At 40.9% G+C, this 16,983-nt stretch overlaps 1 protein-coding gene across 1 annotated transcript in view; it reads right to left on the bottom strand.

Annotated features, from left to right (window-relative positions):
* toy (twin of eyeless) overlaps positions 1–16,710 on the bottom strand; it is a 319,425-nt gene extending 302,715 nt beyond the window's left edge. The window contains exon 1 of the mRNA XM_067144164.2: positions 16,580–16,710. Within this exon, the coding sequence (XP_067000265.1) occupies positions 16,580–16,592 (13 nt within the window). The 5' untranslated portion in view covers positions 16,593–16,710. The remainder of the gene's footprint in view (positions 1–16,579) is intronic.
* Between the last annotated feature and the right edge of the window lie 273 nt (positions 16,711–16,983).

Here is a 16,983-nt window from a genome sequence, read left to right as displayed (position 1 = left end):
CTTTTTCATAGATCACGATTCTTATCACTGCAGACTGATTTTTATACAAATTGTGGATGATTATTCGTTCGCGGAATCTGATACCGATCACATTATTATTATTATTATTATTATTATTATTATTATTATTATTATTATTATTATTATTATTATTATTATTATTTAGTTGTTAGCTAATCCCAGATATTTCTGGGCTCACTGTAGCGACCCAGGCTCATTTCAGTTTCAGTTTTGGCCCGGGGTTTAAGTCCAGGTGCCTTTCCAGACGCGAGGTGAATTTTGAGATGAAACTCTCAATCTAGGATAGATCGGGATTCGAACTTCAACCTCTCGGGAGGAAAGCCAACATGTAATAATAATAATAATAATAATAATAATAATAATAATAATAATAATAATAATTTAGTGTGGCTCCCGTGGTGTAGGGGTAGCGTGCCTGTCTCTTACCCGGAGGCCCCGGGTTCGATTCCCGGCCAGGTCAGGGATTTTTACCTGGACCTGAGGGCTGGTTCGAGGTCCACTCAGCCTACGTGATTAGAATTGAGGAGCTATCTGACGGTGAGATAGCAGCCCCGGTCTAGAAAACCAAGAATAACGGCTGAGAGGATTCGTCATGCCGACCACACGATACCTCGTAATCTGCAGTCCTCCGGGCTGAGCAGCGGTCGCTTGGTAGGGTTATAGTGCCGTGGGGTTTTGTTTGGTATTGCTAGGCTGATAGAGACCCTCCAACAAGGGTAAATTGTGTGTTCATATTATGAGAAAGAAAGGCTATTTCAAATCTTTAAAATAGTACCTTTCTCGACCATGGCCCTAAAAATAATATTCGTTGAGATGCCGGCCGTAAAAGTCTAAGCTGGTATGTCAATACCTTTCTTTACAGGTCCTTAAAAATTTACTTCGATGTTCATAGCAAATTCACTTTCCTCTTATCTCTCTGTCTATATATAGGGTAGAGATATATTTCTTTATCAGATACTATTAACTGGTCTTGAATGTTAATACTGGATGTTCGTAATATTCACCCCACCCTAATCTCCCTGCAACTTCCGGCTGGCCGATGTTTTAAATGAGAGTGTTACTTTTAATGTATGATGGAGCTGTTGCAACATGCATCTCCGGAGATCTTACCCTCCGGTCGGTCAGTCCACGACTTGGGAGCGTGGAATGGAATAACTAATGACGGCACTTAACCGGCCAACCTCTGTCGATCAACATATCGAGCCTGTGAAGTACCTACAGTCCAGATCTCTCCAAGTAAAATTCACGCTCAGTCGGAAATTATGAAAACTATCGTTTAGTTTGACTAAAATACTTCCGGCTCATATAAACACTCTGTCTGTCTGTCTGTCTGTCTGTCTGTCTGTCTGTCTGTCTGTCTGTCTGTCTGTCTGTCTGTCTGTCTGATCACATGAAACGGACAAGGCATATTTTACAAATGAGTTCACCGAGCTCGATAGCTGCAGTCGCTTAAGTGCGGCCAGTATCCAGTATTCGGGAGATAGTAGGTTCGAACCCCACTGTCGGCAGCCCTGAAAATGTTTTTCCGTGGTTTCCCATTTTCACACGAGGCAAATGCTGGGGCTGTACCTTAATTAAGGCCACGGCCGCTTCCTTCCCACTCCTAGCCCTTCCCTGTCCCATCGTCGCCATAAGACCTATCTGTGTCGGTGCGACGTAAAGCAACTAGCAAAAAAAAAAGAGTTCCCATAAATGCTGGTTTATAGTCATTGCGATATTCAAAGGAGGAAGGACGCAGAGAGGGGGATTGAAATTATTTATTCTTCTTGATGTTTTGAAAACGGTCATCTTTATTTATTTACATATTTTACGCCCACATTGGAGCACTTAAATCAATACATTTGAGTTAATTTCTTCTTTTTCTTCTCCTAGAACTTTCTCATCCTCTCCGACCTGGAAGCCCTTTGTGTGTCCGATAGAGTATATTGTTTCCGTTCAACTGTTTTTAGTTTGAGACTTATGCTTTTGTTCTTCAAAATCCTCTTCTCTTTTCTGTCTTTGATTTGTTGCCAAGTTATACCCAATTCTTCGAAATCATTCTGAACTTCTTTGAACCAATTATTATTGATTTTATTTTTCAAAAAAGTAATAAAATAGTTGTTTAAATATCCCGGTGTCTGGTAATCTTGATATGTGACAGAAAAAGGAAATTCTTCTTTTACGCATTGTAGATATTATTGATTCACATTCACGATAGACAATGTTGTTAGGCAACAATCTCCACTGTCCATCAACTTGGTGTTTTTATTAATAATTGTTCTAAGAATTTTCTCTCAGTTTTCTGTAATTTGTCTGTTTTACATTTAATTTGAGTAAAGTTTCACTAGCATATGTTGCCTCTGGTTTAACTATGGAATTATAGTGTTTCAGCTTAGCGTTTATCGAAAGAGATTTTTTTTTAATAGGTTGGCCAGGTAAGTCTTCGTGCTTGTTTAAATTTAGTTGTTCCGTGTTCCATTGTTTCTTTTTCATTTATGTTCCATGTTATTATTTCCTCAAGATATTTGAATTTATGAACAACGTTAATCTCTTCATTACTGTTAAGTTGAATAACTGGCAAATCAATTTTAAAAGTTGGCATCATTTCTGTTTCTTCAAATGAAATTTGTAATCCCATTTTTTTGCTATAATTTCTAGTCGTTCAATTTGAAATTTAGCCTCTTCTATTGTATTTGCAAGTAATGCTAAATCGTCCGCAAAATCAAGGCAGTTGAGGTTAATATTTCTACCGATCTTGATAGCTGGTTGGCTTTTCTTGTCCCATTCACGCATAACCTTCTCCAATGCCCAATTAAATAACAATGGTGAAAGTCCGCCTCCTTGTCGAAGTCCTGTTCTTATAGTGAATGATTCTGATAATTCACCTCTAAATTTAACTTGTGCCTTCTTATTTTTAAAAGTAATGCTAATGAGGTTAACAAGTTTTTGGTGTAAGCCAAATTCTTTAAGGCTTTTTAATAATGATTCACGATGAATACAGTCGTATGCTTTTTTTTTTTTTTCAAGTTGCTTTACGTCGCACCGACACAGATAAGTTTCAAGGCGACGATGGGACAGGAAAAGGCTAGGAGTGGGAAGGAAGCGGCCGTGGCCTTAACTAAGGCACAGCCCCAGAATTTGCCTGGTGTGAAAATGGGAAACCATCTTCAGGGCTGCCGACAGTGGGGTTCAAACCCACTACCTCCCGAATGCAAGCTCACAGCTGCACACCCCTAACCGCACGACCAACTTGCTCGGTTATAGATATTTCAAACAAAAATTACTTTAAACTTAATTTTGAACGTTTTATATCATGATGGTTGTTAATGTTGAAAATATTTCTCAGCAGACAAAGTTAAATTACGCAATTTCCTCAATTCTGCCGAAAGTTGAAGCGATAAAGGGCCCAGAAAGGTTTCAAATTGTGAGTTCTGGTTAGCTTTATCAAACAAACAAACAAACAAACAAACAAACAAAAAACAGCCTAAAATCGCTCGTTTTCTTCCTCCTTTCCTTTTTTATTCATATCCTAGCCAAATTAACTTATTTACGTAATTCTTTATGTGTTCCTTGGTTCAATACCCTGAGATGTTTTTTTAAATGTCCACACCAAATGTAGTTATAAGGCAAGACAAGACAATGTCACCTTCGTACAGGCCATGAAGGCCCTTGGAGGAGTGGAAGGTAAAGGCTCGTGACGGGGTAGAGTAGTTAGCTCTACGCCCGGCCGCCGTTGCCCCCAGGAATTAACCTGGTACCCTGGTGTAGGCTGAGTGAACCTCAGGGCCATATGCACCTCCGGAAGTGGAAATCTCGTTTCTTAAATTCTACGACTTCCTGACGGGGATTCGAACCCACGTCCTTCCGGACGAACCGAGCACGCCTTTACCGTCTCGGCCAGGCAGCCCCTGTAGTTATAAGGGCTTAAGTGAAACGCTGCATTGACTCACATTAGCGCTCGTAGTGGTAGTAAAAGACAAACTGCTAATCTAATTGACTGGATAACGATGATTATGACAAGAATTGTAATTTTTAGGAATAAATAAAGGATATCAGCTCATACTTTATTATATTTTTTTAGGCCCTACGTAAAATTCGTAGCCCATATCCCTAGGGTGTTTTCAAAATTGAGTTGTTTGCCTGGATTTTTTATAAGTAAACCCTATCAGAGATATACAAAAATTCCATTCTGTATCGCCAAGACCATCAAAGTTTCGCCGTAACTGCGCCCGACATTTCAACGAACCACACTCTCCGAAGGTCGCACCGTTATTTCCATTAAAACATTAGAAGCTAGGAACACCATTGGAACCCATCTGTAAGTCCAGAACATTTCCTCGATATTCGTTATTACAATGATAATAGTATAATTACGTTTGTTGCTATTTCTTGATGGATGCAGTATTTTTTTTTTTTTGCATTTCTTTAATGGCACAGGCCGTAGCAAAATGTAACTTCCCCGAAGACAATATGGAAGCTCCTGAGGTACGGGTACTGCTGAGTGACATTCGAAGCAGGACCAGTGTGTCTCAGTGTTATGAAAGGTGCTACTCATGGGTTTGGTCGTGCTGCAATAGGACTTCCTGGACCAACGAGGAAAGCAATGGCCAACTACTTCGCTCTTCATCCTGCGTAGTATGCCTCATTTTGGTGCCGCCATAGGTTAGTGTGGTTTCTCTATAACCACATAACCATTGGTGGTGTCAATTGAGGATAGAACCAACCTTCGTGCTGATGACCTAACAGACAAAGATGATAATATTATTATGGGTTTACGTACCACTGAGTACTTCACAATTTTCGTAAACGCTGAGGTGCCGGAATTTTGTCTCGCCAGTTAGTCCCACTGGAGTTGGTTAGCATGCTGAAAGCCAATGATACGGGTGTTGCTGCATTTAAACACCAATCGAACCCGCCACCTTGGAAACGAAGACTAACAACTTACCAACTGCACCACTGAAGTCGGCGGAACAATGATGATTTTTTTTTCTATTATTCACAACCGTTTCTCATCCCTAGGAAAGAATATATACTCACGAATATTGAAAGAAATTTATTCGGAATTGAAAACTAGAACTTCTTCATATGCACATAAATGTAGACTATATGGCGAACCTTGTTTTGGTCGCTTACAAGCTCGTAAGAGTTTTATAGCCATTATGACTGTTGGCAGAGTGCCCTACTCCCACCCGTCCTCTCTGGAGGTGACAGCACCTCAACCTTCCTTGTCAACCGCTCACTTCGATTTCCATCAGACCCACCGGCCTGATTTTTCACTTGGCTTGCTGTCTGAGTCAAGCTAACCCGCGCGCGCGATTTAACTCCCAATGAAGGGCGGACCAAGCAATTTCAGGACCAGACACCCCTTACCCCTCCCCCTTGTCTCTCACCCTGCTGCCTGACACACAACTTCCATCCATTTCTTTTGTTCTCTACCGGTACAACGTAAAAGAACAAAAAATAGACAAAGAAACCGGTACAAGATTTTTTTATTCTTTTTAGAAGATTGAGAAAAGGAACTTCAACTACAGATAGTATAATGTTTCAAAAACCCTATTGGAGTATAGAATTGCTTTGCTTTGCCCAAGGAACCGCCCACTTTCATCGCTTGAAAGGTAAATACAGCCTCTGAACAAAGAATATATATCTTTTAAAACGTTATATGACTTTAAAGACCTTTAGTCACAAAGAACCCAAACATTCAGCGCAGGTAAAATCTTTATACCCTATTGGTAAGCGATGGAGGCTAGTGGAAGAAACAAGTCACTGTTTTCGTCATGAAATCGATATTATGATCTTTACATTACGAACAGTAGCCCAAGGGACCGTATAAAGGCCCTAGCAAGGATTTATGTGTATTTCAGCACATTGGTTACAGACACGAATACGGTAGGAGGAGGCGTAACTTATAAGTCAGAATTGATGTTATCAATATATGCTATTATCCACTGTTTCATTAAACATCAAACTCTAACCTATAAAGTAAAATGAGATTATATTTTTAGTTGATTACTTGTGCATAAAGTAAGGAAACTAATAGCTCATATTGTCACAATTTGCTTTACGTCGCACCGACACGGATAGGTCTTATGACGACGATGGGATAGGAAAGGGCTAGGAGTAGCCATGGCCTTAATTAATGTACATCATTTGCCGCGCGGCCACCTGCTCGGTGAAACTAATAGCAGAGGCATTGAAAGACAAATCATGGCAAGTCGAGGAGGAAGTATCCTGTATTGCAACAAATGGCTCCACTAGACGAATACCGGTACACATCTTGGCATATTCAAAGGTCACCAGATACTGATTCATTATAGACCCAACAATCAGATTTGATACGGGAAGAAATCAGCCAGAAGAAGTAAATGTTGAAAAGAAGAACATATATGAGCCAATAATTGGATATGTCCCGACTCGTTGGCTGAACGGTCAGCGTACTGGCCTTCGGTTCAGAGGGTCCCGGGTTCGATTCCCGGCCGGGTCGGGGATTTTAACCTTAATTGGTTGATTCCAATGGCACGGGGGCTGGGTGTATGTGTTGTTTTCATCATCATTTCATCTTCATCACAACGCGCAGGTCGCCTACGGCAGTCAAATAGAAAGACCTGCACCTGGCGAGCCGAACCCGTCTTGGGATATCCCGGCACTAATAGCCATACGACATTTCATTGGATATGTCTGGGAAACATATCATTTGAAACATCTAGAAGTAATAGAACTCCTAATAAGGTCCGTTTACCCTCCAGGGTTGATTTTTCCCTCGGACTCAGGGGCAGTGCTCTGGAGCGTGAGACTTTGGGTCGGAGAGATAAAACTGGAAAGGAGGACCAGTACCTCGTCCGGGTTGCCTCACCTGCTATGCTGAACAGGGGCCTTGTGTGGGATGGGTAGATCGGGAGGGATAGACAAGGAAATGAGAAGGAAGAGGCCATGGCTCTAAGTTAGGTACCATCCCGGCATTTGCCTGGAGCAGAAGTGGGAAACCACGGAAAACTACTCTGAGAAGGCGGAGGTGGTAATCGAACCCCCTCTACTTAGTTGACCTCCAGAGGCTGAATGAACCCCCGTTCCAGCCCTCGTACCATTTTTTTAAATTTCGTGGCAGAGCCGGGAATCGAACCCGGGCCTCCAGGGGTGGCAGTTAATCACACAAATTAATTAAACACAATACATCCAAAACAATTATTTAAAAAGCTGTTTCATATAAGGCACAGTGGTTTGACATTTAGTGATTTCGTATTGTTAAAAAAATGCTTAACCTGAGAATATTTCTTTGACATCTTGTTATTCCCTGGGGTGAGCGAAATATCCTTGCACGGAATGTCCCAACTGAATAATTTGAGGCTGCTCCATCAACGGGGCACATAAAATTGCGCTTTAAACGACAGTTTGCTTGTTGTAAGAAAATAAACGACATTTTAGTTGACATTGTACGTTGCCTGACGTAGGTATCTGATGAGGAGTGACTCTCCCTAAACATTACAAAAAAAAAAAAAAGAAATTGAAAATATATTTCGAAGTACCAGACAAAAAACGCCTGGCAACTCCTACGCGAGACACCCAGTATATTATTAGGCCCCTATTATTATTATTATTATTATTATTATTATTATTATTATTATTATTATTATTATTATTTTATTTATTTATTTATTTATTTATTTATTTATTTATTTATTTATTTATTTTCCTTAAATTTCACATGTACAATCTACGGATGGTAGATGGTGAAAGGGCAAGCGCCACATACACAGGAGTGCCTCCATCCCCAAATGAATGTTTACATAAACTTTACAATTTCAAATTTACATGTTTTCACTCCAAACACTGTACTCTTAGAATACTAATTATCTTGATTCATGCTGTACATATTGAAGTAAGAAGACCCCAGTCATTTACACCCTCACACATACCCCTGTATACACACTCATTCACAACCACTCTCACAACCGCACGCGTACACATTCGCCCACATTCAACTGGACTTGCACACATCATTCTTGAAATTCTAATTTATCGTCGTTGCCGGGACAAAACCTCCTATGTGATAATATTTTGGAGATATACTGACCCGCAGCACATACATTATGAAGAGCGAGAATGCCTTGACATTATTCACAAAATATTGTACCTTAGATGACAGAACCTTAACCGGCGAAAGTTTTAGGCTGAAATATTTCACATAGGAGGTTTTGTAACGGCAGCGACGTTGTATAAGTTATATGCATCACATAGGCCTATCGACTACCTAGTTCTAATACCACGTATCTGACAAATGTTCTTCTTATCCTTTATTTTTCTTAACACATAGCCTAGCCACATATGGATATGCAGTCCATCAGAACCATTTTTGCAGTGTTCATTTTCCTATGCGTGAGTGTAAAGGAAAAACAACCTTCAATACTTCATTCTATAGGACTGCGGAAATACACCAAACAGACAACATTCCTGTAGTACGGTACGGTAAGGTTCATTTTCCTTTTCCATAGTAGCATAGGAAAACGAACACAACAAAAATTGTTGTGCTGGTCTGCATATCCATATGTGACGGGGAGGCGTGACCAATCTTAAGGTAAATAATGGATAGGAAGAGCAATGTCAGATGCATGGTATTGGAAATAGGCCGTCGATGTGGGTTTCTATTCACATCTACAGGAAGTGAGGAAGAGGAAGCAGTTTTACTTCAGATGGAAGAAGATTCCAGAGACGAGCTGATTAAGCTGTATGAAGGATATTTTAGAAATAGCTTTCATTTTCTAATTTCTTACTTCAATCCAGTGCTTCATCTATTTAGAGGGTCACCGCACGCCACTCAGTCAAACTCACTTTCTCCAAGTGGTGGTGAACCACGAATCTACTACGCTGGCGTAGCAGGGAGAGAGGTGATACTCCCACGTGGCGCGTCCCAGGTGGCGGATAGGGTTGTCCTAACCGGCTTGCCGGCGTACTTGAGGGAAATAAAATACCTCTCGCGGACCAAACACACAATCCCCTGTGGGTGGGGGATACAGACGAAGAATACACCCACGGTATCCCCTGCCTGTCGTAAGGGGCGACCAAGGGATGATTGTCTTGGAACCATGAAACTACATGTGATTAGTACCACCACGCGGAGAACATCATGGGTCGCTTTTACTTGCGCGTAAAAAAAAAATATTAAAATTTCGTGTGGCTATTACTAGCCGAGTGCAGCCCTTGTAAGGCATACCCTCCGATGAGGGTGGGCGGCATCTGCGATGTGTAGGTAACTGCGTGTTATTGTGGTGTGTGAGTTGCACGGATGTTGGGGACAGCACAAAAACCCAGCCTCCGGGCCATTGGAATTAACCAATGAAGGTTAAAATCCCCGACCCGGCCGGGAATCGAACCCGGGACCCTCTGAACCGAAGGCCAGTGCACTGACCGTTCAGCCAACGAGTCGGACACTTTCGCGTAGTACCACTATATTAGGTACCAAATAGGTTTGTGATTAGTAGCACACAGGAGCACCGTGCGGTCGGCTTTTGCAGTACCTGTGATTAGTACCACCAAATGAGCAAGACCAGGGGATGATAGCTACCATGGTTCTGTCTTGCCTATGATTAGTACCCACTCTTTGAGGAACACCACGGGATAGGGGAAGGTCCCTGTGGTTAGTACTCTTATGTGATGAACCCCATAGGTTTGCGTTGCCTGTAAATGGCCTGTAAACCCATAGGTCTGTATTATATGTCGCATTTCATAACCTCTGAGTAGTACCATAATGTGTAGAATACCGCGAATCTCTGCTACTTTTGATTCGTACCGCAACATGACAAATACAATGGTTCTACTTTCGTAGCGGTAAGTACCGTTATGAGGGGCCGATAACTTGGATTTTGGACCCCCTTTAGACTGCAAGCATCATCGATTCAGTGTTATGCTCTAGCAGCAGTCCCTTGGTCTGTAATCCTATTGTTTTACATCAGTTTCTGTGAATGTAAAGCATTGTGGGTCGCATCCACTGATTGTTTTAAATTCATGTCCATCCATTCATTCTTCGTCCTCGCGTTTTGAATTCTGGTCAGTGGAGAATTTGGGACTTTTAATTTGTCATTCCATTTCGTCTCATTTCGTACCATTAGGGGCCGATGACCTCGATGTTAGGCCCCTTTAAACAACAAGCATCATCATCATCATCATCCAAGTGGTGAAAATAAGGATTTTCAAATGCCTCGGAAAAGAATAACTACAGAATATCTAGTTCACATGCACCACACCAGCTGCTTACAGAATATGTTATCCACAATAGAAAGATGGTGGTCGTGATCCTTAAGGCGTTGAAGTCGAAACAGTCTGACACCATGGTTAGCCGGTTCGAGTCCCGTTGGTTGAAAATATTTTTACCTTCAGATGTCGGCCGGCAGGGTAAGAGATAATAATTAATTAATGTCATTTGCTTTACGTCCCACTAACTACTTTTTAAGGTCTTCGGAGACGCCGAGGTGCCGGAATTTAGTCTCGCAGGAGTTCTTTTACGTGCCAGTAAATTTACCGACACGGGCCTGTCGTATTTGAGCACCTTCAAATACCACCGGACTGAACCAGGATCGAACCGGCAGGGTAAGAGAGAGGGTGGTATACAATTTCTAATCACTAGATTGCGTGCCAAAATCCTGCACGAAATTCTAAACCTCTCCGCAGTGCTCGTATGCAGAGAGAGATATGACGCTGTTGATGGTGATGGGGACGTTAAGACTTGATCAGACCCCTTGGTGCTATTCGACAGGAGTAGGTTATGTGCAGGCACGTGTTTCACCCTCTCCCTTCCTACTATCATACATCACGTCATTCATTTCATTTCATTAACTCCTCTGATACGATTGACGTCAGGAAGGTCATCCGGTCATAAAAACCAGCCCCGACAGATTCATATCACTTCATACCTGACCTCGCAGAAAAACGGGCCAAGTATTGGACAAAAGAAACAATTGAAAGATGAAAAATGTACATTTTCCTCGTGTCTCTAAATAGGATGATGACACCGAGCTCGATAGCTGCAGTCGCTTAAGTGCGGCCAGTATCCAGTAATCGGGAGATAGTGGGTTCGAGCCCCACTGTCGACAGCCCTGAAGATGGTTTTCCGTGGTTTCCCATTTTCTCACCAGGCAAATGCCGGGGCTGTACCTTAATTAAGGCCACGGCCACTTCCTTCCAATTCCTAGGCCTTTCCTATCCCATCGTCGCCATAAGACATAGAATAGAAAAAAATTAGGATGACGTTTAATAGGAGATAGGAGTTTTTTTTTGCTAGGGGCTTTACGTCGCACCGACACAGATAGGTCTTACGGCGACGATGGGATAGGAATGGCCTAGGAGTTGGAAGGAAGTGGCCGTGGCCTTAATTAAGGTACAGCCCCAGCATTTGCCTGGTGTGAAAATGGGAAACCACGGAAAACCATCTTCAGGGCTGCCGACAGTGGGATTCGAACCCCCTATCTCTCGGATGCAAGCTCACAGCCGCGCGCCTCAACGCGCACGGCCAACTCGCCCGGTGGAGATTGGAGTAACATTTCATTAAGTCACATTGTCAGTTCACAAAATTATCAGAATTTTTAACCTTCATCATGAGCAGCGAATGAAGAATTAGTCGTAGTTCTGATCAAAAATGTTCACCTCATCTTACCGAGTGAACTGACTGCGCGTAGCTGTGAGCTTCCATTCGGGAGATGGTGGGTTCGGGCCTCAACGTTGGCACCCTACTCCCATTTTCACACCTAGCAAATGCTGGCGCTGTATCCCTTTCCCACCCGCACGTCAGCCAATACCTTCGATGTGTTTGTGTTACGTTAGAAACCACTACCAAAAATAATCACTTCATCTAAATAAAACGCAAAAACACCTTCGGTGTGGCAACCATTCAGGACCATCAGACGGGCAACCACTCTTGAAGAAGAAATATTCAATCACAACGTTGTACAAGTAGACTTTCCGTTACCAGTTAATTGTGTGACATTTACAACGTTATCAAAAGCATTGTGTATTCTCGTCCTTGAAGAGAAATGAGTTTCTCGCCAGTAGGCCTACTTAGCTTGTTAGCTTATGGCATTTCTGCCTAAATCTGGAAAAAGTAAATCCCAAGGACATCTGAGAAACATAACATTAGGGATGTTAAATTCCTCCTAAATGTGCCAGGCGAGTTCAGTCTTGCAACTTAATCTCTAACTACATTAATGGATAGATAGCACTCATGATTGGACTGGCAACTATTGCTATGAAATTAAACGAACCTACACATAAAATCATAGTCTTTTTGACTTCATCACCAAATGAGTTTCTGTAGCTTGAAAGTACCCAATATTCGCCAATGGAAGATTATAAAAAAATAATAAAGAAGCTACTCATGTAAAATGTTCTTTAATCCTCTCTGTTTTAACATAAATACATCTTTATTAGGGACTATCCGTCCAATTAAAGATTTGATTAAAATATACTACAACTGAAAATTTTTGACAGACGAGTCATCTACCAGTTTAAGACGTTTTCAGTAAGGTTCAGATGTTAAGGAAAAGTCATACTTCTTTACTGAGGTCATTTTACCCGAAATCTAAAAATAACTGTGAATGATAGGTACCCAACCCCGTTTAAAGCAATTTTATGTTGCATGCAAAAGCATATTTCGGTCATATTTGGTTGAGCATTTTTGTTTAGATTGAGGCGTCACTTATAGCAAAGTACATTTTATTTGCGTCGAGTTTCATACACAAGATTTCCAAATAGGCCTACTGTAATAGATGATTTTTTCTTTCATTTCCCGAAACAGATAGGAGGCAGATTTGCAAGACATGATTCCGAGAAAGAGATGCTGTATGAACGCACGCCGGCAGATATGGAAAAACAACGCCAATACTTCGTTTTTTTTCATTTTTCAAAAATAGAAAACAGCGTGAGAACTCCACCTCGGGGCTATGATAATGAATGTATTAAGTTTTAATTTACATACTGTAGTTCTGAGAGTTCGTATGATTAAGTGTATCTGCTGTATTATCGCTTAATACCATCTCTACAATTCTTAAGTCATATTTTACTTTTCTTAAATCATATTTAGTTAGTTTTTAGGACATATTTGCTTGCATATTTTGTGCTTCTTTGGATCATAAAATTCCGAACCCTACTTATCAGCAATATCACTAAGGTAATAATTGAAGTTTCAGTTCGACGTCTATCCAAATCAGAATGAAAATTATAATGCAATTTACATTTCTACTTTTGCGTTTATTTCCACATTACACTGAATTACAATCTCAATAGTTTATAATTAAATAGATTTGTAGTTATCTACTGTAAATTCTATTTTGTTCCTTGAAATTTATAATTCAAGTATCCAGTTGTGTAACAAAGCAGAGATTGGATATACAGCCCAACAAACAAGTGCTGACTATGTTAATCTTATCAGATACCATAACGTTTTCAAAATATGTTATTATTAGGGCTATATTATTATTATTATTATTATTATTATTATTATTATTATTATTATTATTATTATTTTCTCCTCCGGTTACGGCTTGCTACGGATCCCGTGACAATTTCAATTCCTTAGCCTGCGATGCTTAACTTCCTTTCTTTCCAATATCCCTTTATTATTATTATTATTATTATTATTATTATTATTATTATTATTATTATGTTTTCCTTTCTCCTCTCAGACCATTTTCTAACCGTTTTCTTTACCATTTTGTCTTGGAATCCTTCCATATTATTAACAATCTATTTCTAAATACAGTATTCCTCTTTCTTTCATATCTTCTTCTCTTATATTATTTCGTTTCAAATTTTTCTTAACTTCTTCAATCCACGTTGTTGCTGATGATTTTTCTCTCAAAGATATCATCCATCCTCAAGATATGCGCAAAGAGATAAAAATATCTTTTTTTCTTATTGTTTCCGTTACGTTTCCTAAAATATAATTTAATACTACGCATCCGCTGCCGTATACTGTAGATATACCGGTTTCATTACTGTATTATAAAGCCTTATTTAAAGACTCTACTGTCTCAAGGGCAGTGTCCTGGAGCTTCAGACTTTGAGTCAGGGGATACAACTGGTGAGAATGACAAGTACCTCGCCCAGGCGGCCTCACCTGCTGTGCTGAACAGGGGCTTTGTGGAGGGATGGGAAGATTGGATGGTACAGGCAGGGAAGCGGGAAGGAAGCGGCCGTGGCCTTAAGTTAGGTACCATCCCGGCATTCGCCTGGAGGAGAAGTGGGAAACCACAGAAAACCACTTCCAGAATGGCTGAGGTAGGAATCGAACCCACCCATACTCAGTTGCCTCCCGAGGCTGAGTGGACCCCGTTCCAGCCCTCGTACCACTTTTCAAATTTCGTGGCAGAGCGGGGAATCGAACCCGGACCTCCGGGGGTGGCAGCTAATCACGCTAACCACTACACCACAGAGGCGGAATTATTATTATTATTATTATTATTATTATTATTATTATTATTATTATTATTATTATTATTATTATTATTATTATTATTATTATTATTATTATTATTATTGTACCGGGCGGTACACCTCCACTCCGCTAATTTAAAATGTGCGCCAGTTGAAACTCCTCTGCTGGAGGAAGTCTGAACTTTATCTACGCTATTAATTCTCTACTTTCTCAGAAGATGTCACCACGTGGAAAATTTTGAGTTTTTGAACTGTGTCATTTTTGATGTGGTTTTGTTTCGCTTGAAGTAAGCAGTGTGAACTTTCTCTTCTAGAGGACACTACTGAAGATCAACAATAGTGCAACCTAGTGCGGAGTCAAAGAACTATTTTGTTGGAGAAATTTTTATTTCAAATGTTTGTTCTTTGCTAATTTTTTTTTAGTTATTGTTTAAGTTGGCTGTATACCCCTCTCTTTCCCCTTGTTTTGCATTTAACCAATCCTGAATTTCTTTGAGTTATTTCCGACCAATCCGATGTATCTTCCCCCAACTTGGATATGTTTCTGTACCCGAGCCAATAAAAAGTTTGTGGGAGGGTGTTTTCATTCCCCTAACGCCTAGAACCTTCCGCGAGAGGATATAAACTGCTGATTTTAGGGTCTCCGGGCGACTTCTGTTCCATCTTTCAGTGTATAAAGTACATAGCAGGAGGCGGGAAGCGCCTCTTTCCTCGGCAGCGGTCATCAATAAGGTAATGGCCGATTAATAAATTCTTTCTTTGCTAGCTCAGCAGTTTAACTCTCGGGGCGGGTGCGAAGCGTTCCTCCATGTAACCTTTTCCTAAAATGTAACGATCTTTTCTTCTATTCTCTTTTAAGCTACATACTGGGATAGAGAGTGCTAACCCTCTCGAGCTCCCACTCTTATTGTTTTGAGGTGAACTTATTTTTCTCAACCTATTCTTCGATAACGTAAAACAAATTGTTCTTTTCTTAAGTCACCTCTTTAGCATGGGATTAGCCCTTGTATTTACGGCCTAGTGCCAAGTAGGTCTTAATCAAAGTGTATTAGGAGTGCAAGCTCGCCTCCTCTCAAATTGTTATTTTAGAGGTCATTTAATTAACCTGCTTTTCATTTAATAGACCTCAGTAGATTGGGTATTTTACCCCTGTGTTTATGTCCGTTGAGGACAACTTGAAGGTGGAGTTTGGTGTGGCCTGGGAGAGGCTTAAATTTTGAGAGCGAGTGGCTCTTTGAAAATTGAGTGTTGTACGCCTCGTGGAGGCTTTTCAGTGTAATTTGGAGCAAGGGCTCCTAGGCATGAATGGGGTTTTCTGCCCCTCTGTTGAAACTTGTGTTTGGGGTAAAACTGAGCCGATTGCCCAAGCAGTGTAAAGTCAGGGCGCGAAGCCCAATTCCTGTAAATATTGTAACTACCCTTTTTGATTTGCTATTTTGTACCTGCCATGCTTGTTATTTCTTTGTTTTGAAAAGAAAATATAACCTTGTTAAATTTTAAATTAATTTTGCTTTCGTAGCTGGAGACCTATTCACACCCGCACCTTCTTTCACCTCTACCTACCACGGAAAACTCCGTAACAATTATTATTATTATTATTATTATTATTATTATTATTATTATTATTATTATTATTATTATTACCCGAGCAAATTGCCGTGCGATTTGAGTCACGTAGCTATCAGTTTGCATTCGGGAGATAGTGGGTTCGAATCCCCACTGTCGGCAGCCCTAATGATAGTTTTCCGTGGTTCTCCATTTTCACACCAGGCAAATGCCGGGGCTGTAACTCAGTTTAATTCACGGTCGCTTCCTTCCCAATCCTAGCCCTTTTCTTTCCCATCGGCACCAAAAGTCCTATCTGTGTCGCTGTGACTTAAAGCAGGTCGTAATTGTTTATTATTAGTCTGTTATTTAAAATCGTACTTTAACGTCCTAGATTTTATGGTCATTTGTTTCCTACATGACAGTCAGATACAGTTATTTTCACTCAACATTAATTTCTTCTCTAGATAATTATAATTTTATCTTAAACGCATATGAACCATTGTATTCAAAACACCTGATGAATATCCCGCCATTTTGCCAGTCCAGCCATGAGTGATTTGTCCGTCCACGTGTGACAGTGAGTCGTGCACGCAAGCAGCTGTTGGCTACTGACCTTTATGGGGCATCTTCCAGAAGGCGTCGGCGCAGGAGGCCTCCCTTCCGGAGCCCGCCACGAGGCTCGCCCCGATCAGCGTCTTGCCCGAGTTGGGGGGCGCGTCTCGAGTGAATCCGCCGGCGGCTGGCAGGCCGACCTCCCGCTGCAATAGACTCGCGCCCAGCCTGCCCGCTGCGGCACCCACTCTGCAACAAACCAAATAGGGATCACTCCGATAAATTGTCTAAAAGATACTTTGAGTTAACAAATGGAGATCCTTAAAATGAATGAATAAGTAATAAACAGGTCAAAAATAAGATCCAGACAAAAGGAAAAAAGTTCAACTAAAACACCTACACATTAGATTCATATACAGAAACTTCGTAAGATATGCAACTTTCTGAGAACGACTAACTATAACT

The sequence above is a fragment of the Anabrus simplex genome, chromosome 3 (assembly GCF_040414725.1).
Source record: "Anabrus simplex isolate iqAnaSimp1 chromosome 3, ASM4041472v1, whole genome shotgun sequence".
NCBI classification, from domain to species: Eukaryota; Metazoa; Arthropoda; class Insecta; order Orthoptera; family Tettigoniidae; genus Anabrus; species Anabrus simplex.
The sequence above is the reverse complement of the archived record's forward strand: the minus strand, read 5'-3'. Positions and strand labels throughout refer to the sequence as shown.